Raw genomic sequence first — 5,331 nt, 5'->3', positions numbered from 1 at the left:
AATCGGAAGCCTCGGGGCTTCCAAACAGAAGTGGCTCTACAACGGTGGAGAGCGTTCAGACGGGGGGTAAAGCGATTACAACCGTTGCACTCAGGATACCACCACTTGGGGACCTAGTGGCAGAATACAATGGTTTAAAACTCTTTGCAACGGTTAGGGACGGAAGGCAGATGTTCTACGTGTGAACGCCGATAAGTACACCCATTCCAACTGGCACCTAAACCGTTGCAAATGCCCCATCTGAACGCACCTACTAAGAAAAGGGCCACTTCAGGGAGCGAACTCTATGGCATCACACCCCTGCCGGGTCCCCTCTGCAAGCTCCACCCCCAAATCTCCAGGAATTGCCCACCCCAGAATTGGCAACCAAGGTCGCCTGACTGCTGAGCAGAGGCTGGGATGAGGGCAGCCTCTGCCGCTCTCTCCCTCACTGGCCTGAGCGGAGAAGGCCCTCGGGGCCACTGCCAGGTGGTCATCTCACCCTAAATTGCTGGGCAGGTGAGCTTCAAGCAGGTCTCCTCCCCCAAGAAGCCCACCGGCCTCACGGGGCCACGGGCCAAGCCAAGGCAGAAAGCCCTGCGTCACTCAACGCCCGGCTCGCCCAGCCCCGGTCCTCACAGGCACTGACCTTGGGGGTTTCGCCTTCGGAGCCCGGGGGCAGCCGGAGGACCCAGAAGTTCCGGTTCTTGAGCAGGTTCTCCATGTTCTCCAGCCTCCGCCGGAGCTGCCCGCACTCTTGCAGCAGGGTCCCCAGGGCCTCCAGGTGGCCGCCAAAGTCCACGACGGCCTTCTCCGTCTCCGAGAGCTTCTTCTCCGCCAAGCCCGTCCGCCGCTCCAGGGTCAGCAGCCGCCCGGCGTGGGTGTCCACCTTCCGCTCCACGGCCTGCATGGCCGCCACCACGGTCCACAGGGAGATCTCAGTGGCCTGCCGGTGGGGTTCCTCCTCGCGGCTGTGCTTGGGGGGAAAGCAGGGGTGCAGGGGAGCCAGCGGCAGCGAGGCCACATCCCATTCCAAACCCTGGGGGCAGGAAGAAAAGAGAAGAAGAGATTGGACTTATACCCCGCCATTCACTACCCAAAGGAGTCTCACAGTGGCTTACAAACTCCTTTCCCTTTCCCTCCCCACAACAGACAGACACCCTGTGAGGTAGGTGGGGCTGAGAGAGCTCTTTCGAGGACTGCCCTTGACAGAACAGCTCTGAGAGAACTTGTGACTGACCCAAGGTCAGACCAGCAGCTGCAAGCGGAGGCGTGGGGGATCAAACCTGGTTCTCCCAGTTTAGAGTCCACGCACTTAACAACTACACCAAACAGAAAAGATCAATTGTCACATACAGAACAAAGAGAAACAGTGCAACAAAAGCTGCACAGCAGGGCCTTCTTTGCTGGGGCACCCACTGTGGGTACCTGTCCCCATGAACAGATGAGGCGACCCTTGGTCCGTCAAGTTTTGTATCGCCTTCTTAGACCGGCAGCAGCTCTCCAAAGTCTCAGGCAGAGAAAGGTATTTTACACTATCTACTGCCTGGTCCTTTCAAGGGGAGAGGCAGGGGGGGCAAGGCCCCTCCAGCCACGGCTGCTCTGACCCCCACCCCTCCCAAAGCTGCCAGGAAGGATAGCAAGGGGGGAGCTGACCTTTCCCATGCCCCAGACAATGGGGCCCACCACACAAGTGGGACGCTGGCCAGGCAGAGGCACCCTTTGAGGCAGAAGAAGAAGAGGAGCGGCTTACAAACTCCTTTCCCTTCCCCTCCCCACAACAGACACCCTGTGAGGTCGGTGGGGCTGAGAGAGCTCTGAGAGAAACTAGAGATGTAAAATTTCCGGAAATTTTGAAGCTCAGGAAAAAACGGAAATTTTCGGGAAAATTGAAAAAAATGCTACATTAGCACTTCTTTTTTCTTTTCCAGATTGAAAGTCATTCTGTTATTTCGGAACATAAAATATGACTATGGACATTTTTACTTGGCATGAAATTATCACAACTAGCATATTAAAAATATAGCGTATCCAAACAATTATTACAAACAGAATACCCACCCACGTGCAAAGACAAAACTGAAACTTTTTTCTTTCCTTGTGACAATAGCAGCTCCTAAAGGAAGAAATGCATCTTGTTCTTGCAAATCTGAAAGCCACTGAAGCAAAACTCCTTCCCTTCAAGGCTTCTAAGGATTGAAATATATAGTTAGGATGAGTTTCCATGACATTAGCCACTCTTATCTATAAAATAGTCATTCTGTAAGAACACACAAGATTCTGGCTGTGGTCACACGCACTAAATAATCCACTTTCAATCGACTTTCTATCCATTTTCCAACTGGATTTTGCCAGTTCACACAGTAAAATACAGTTGGAAAGTATACTGAAAGTGGATTGAAAGTGGATTATTTAGTGTGTGTGACCACAGCCAAAATAACTGAGTGCAGTAGAACTTCTGAGTAAATGTGCATGGGATCGGAATGCATAGTGCTTGCTTACTATCATCATTTTACTCAATCCTTTTCCCAAGTCGTTCAAGGTATTAAACACAGGGTTAGATCCAGCTGGCTTTTCCACTGCTGAAAAAGGGTTCCCTTTGACACCCAAAGAAGCTATGCTGGGGATCATGGGAATAAAAGTCACAGTGGATGGGGGAATGTAGTAAGGAACAGAATTCAGCTGTCTGAATCCAATCCATGATCCTGCTCCTGTATTTGCCAAAATAACAGGAATACAGAGGGAAAGGCAATTAAAGAGGACGTTTGGGGGCGGGGGGAGACTGGTGATTAATACCTCCCAGTCCTACAAATTCTTCCCTGCAAATCAACCCTGAACAACCTCCCCATCATCACCACCACAGATACTTCAAGCAGGTTCACTTCTGACCTTTGGGCTATCTTGGGGAAAACCCATTTCAGAAGAATGGTGAGAGAAGGGTTTTCAAGAGAGGACTGGTTCAGGAGAGAGGGGGTAGACACACTGAAAGTAAAGGACTGTGCAATGTTCCTTTGTACCAGGGCTGCCAGGTCCCCATGGCCAGCGGCAGGGGATGGGGGGAAGGGGTGCCAGCAATGCTCCCTCTAAGCTGTGGAGTCTTGTGAGCAAAAATTCTACTTTGTGAGCTGCTGGCATTAAAGTTGTGAGCGAGCGATCTGGATACTGCATAAATCAGTTTGCTCTGGAGCCACATCCTTCCTGAGCTGAGACAAAAATCTGTGAACCGGAGGCTAAAAAACTGTGAGCTAGCTCACACTAACTCAGCTTAGAGGGAACACTGCCTGGGAGGTAGGTGGGGCTGAGAGAGCTCTGACAGAAACGGCTCTTTTTCCAGAACAGCTCTGACAGAACTATGGCTTGCCCAAGTTCACCCCAGCAGCTGCAAGTGGAGGAGTGGGGAATCAAACCCGGCTCTCCCAGGTTAGAGTCCACGAACTTAACCACCAAAAAGGGCCACAAGAACTAAGCACGGAGGCAACCCGTCCTGCCCTCCCTCTCATGATCTGCCTCAGTTCACAGAATCCGCACTGCTGTCAGATGGCCATCCAGCCTCTCTTTGAAAACCTCCAAAGAAGAAGAGCCCACCACCTCCCGAGGATGCCTGTTCCACCATTCTCTTCTTGGAGCACATTTGGCTGTACTCCGATCATGCAAACTTTGAAGTTTGAGTGGCAGAAAGGAAAGCGTGCTCTAACCAAAGCCCTGCTCTTCCCCTGCACGGTCTTGGGAAAGCCACGCATGCTCTGGAATTCTCCACCTGTGAGGCAGGACAAAGAGAACCTCCTGCATAGGTGGCGTCGGGGTCTCCCCGGATACAATGTGGTGCTGTGGACCAGGCCCTGGGCGACGGGGGTCTGAATCCCTGCTTCCGCCATGGAAGTTCGATGGGCCGCCTTGGGCTCATCACAAACTCTTAGCCTGGCCTATCCCACAAGGCTGTTGTGAAAAAAGTGGAGGCAGGAAGCACAATGCTCCACGCCACAGGTGTCAAACATGCGGCCCGGGGGCCGGATGAGGCCCCCGGTGGGCTTCTCTCAGGCCCACAGTGGAACTGGCTGTCTTCTGCTTCTTCTTCCAGTTCTGCTGCTGCTGCTGCGTCATCGTAGGTTTGCAGCTTACAGATACACACCTGAACAGCATACTCAGGATTGCAACAGCACAGACATTTTGAGGCAATAATTCAGAGCCAGAGGTGTCAGTCATCAGACACTGTTGAATAAACAAAATATTGCAGAGTGCTGATGTTTTAAGCATGTTTTTATTTAAAGTTTTAAAAAAACCCTTTGTGTTTGTGTCCTTTATAAAGTTTGCATCTCCACTCTACCTGGCATTACATTTTATGACACACGAGGCCCGGCCCAACGAGGAGGCCTCGTTTATGTCACATCCGGCTTTCATAACGAGTGAGTTCGACACCCCTGCTCTAAGCCGCTTTGCATCCTTACTGTGGGGAGGAAAGCGTGACAGAAATAAATGCATCAAGAGCAGCAACTCCTTCCTAGGTTATGAGGTGCCCGCCTACCCAAGGCACATGGAAAAGTTGAAGGAGTTGGGTCTGTTTATCCTGGAGAGGAGACGACTGAGAGGCGATACGATCACCATCTTCAAGTACTTGAAGGGCTGTCCTATAGAGGATGGTGCGGAGTTGCTTTCTGTTGCCCCAGAAGGTCGGACCCGAACCAACGGATTGAAATTAAATCAGAACAGTTTTCGGCTAAACTTTAGGAAGAACTTCCTGACAGAGCGGTCCCTCAGTGGAACAGGCTTCCTCGGGAGTTGGTGGTGGGCTTTCCTCCTTGGGAGGTTTTCAAGCAGAGGCTAGATGGCCATCTGTGACAGCAATGCAGATTCTGTGAACTTGGGCAGACCACGAGAAGGAGGGCAGGATGGGTTGCCTCAGGGCTTAGTTCTCGTGGCCCTTTCTTACACGCCCAGGGAAATGCTGATCGCCACTTCGGGGTCAGGGAGCAATTTTTCTCCAGGCAAGTTTGGCTGGAGATCCTGGAGGTTTTTTGTCACCTTCTGTGCAGGGGTCACTGGGGGTGTGGAGGGGGAGGCATTTGTGAATTCCCTGCATTGTGCAGGGGGGTTGGACTAGATGACCCTGGAGGCCCACCTCTATGATCCTATGCAAAATCCTCCTCCTTTGCTCCAGGGCCTCTTTTCGGCATTGTCCCCCAGGAGACTAACTGGCTCCTTGCAACCTTTCCGTGGGGATCCTTCCGGAGAGGGACCGACATTCATCCCCTGCAACAAAACTAAGGAGCAGCTCAAAGACACACCACGTTTCATGCTCACAGGAGCCTTGGCGGACTAGAGCCCGATTCATCAGGTCTGGGGGGGGGGGGGTGC

At 52.2% G+C, this 5,331-nt stretch overlaps 1 protein-coding gene across 1 annotated transcript in view; it reads right to left on the bottom strand.

Annotated features, from left to right (window-relative positions):
• LOC107122839 overlaps positions 1-5,331 on the bottom strand; it is a 50,893-nt gene that overhangs the window by 17,284 nt on the left and 28,278 nt on the right. Inside the window, exon 8 of the mRNA XM_015425978.1 lies at positions 629-1,018. Coding sequence (XP_015281464.1) covers positions 629-1,018 — 390 coding nt within the window. The remainder of the gene's footprint in view (positions 1-628; positions 1,019-5,331) is intronic.

The sequence above is a fragment of the Gekko japonicus genome, unplaced genomic scaffold, assembly GCF_001447785.1.
Source record: "Gekko japonicus isolate JY-2015 unplaced genomic scaffold, Gekko_japonicus_V1.1 scaffold3856, whole genome shotgun sequence".
NCBI lineage: Eukaryota > Metazoa > Chordata > Lepidosauria > Squamata > Gekkonidae > Gekko > Gekko japonicus.
This window is presented reverse-complemented; position numbering and strand designations above follow the sequence as displayed.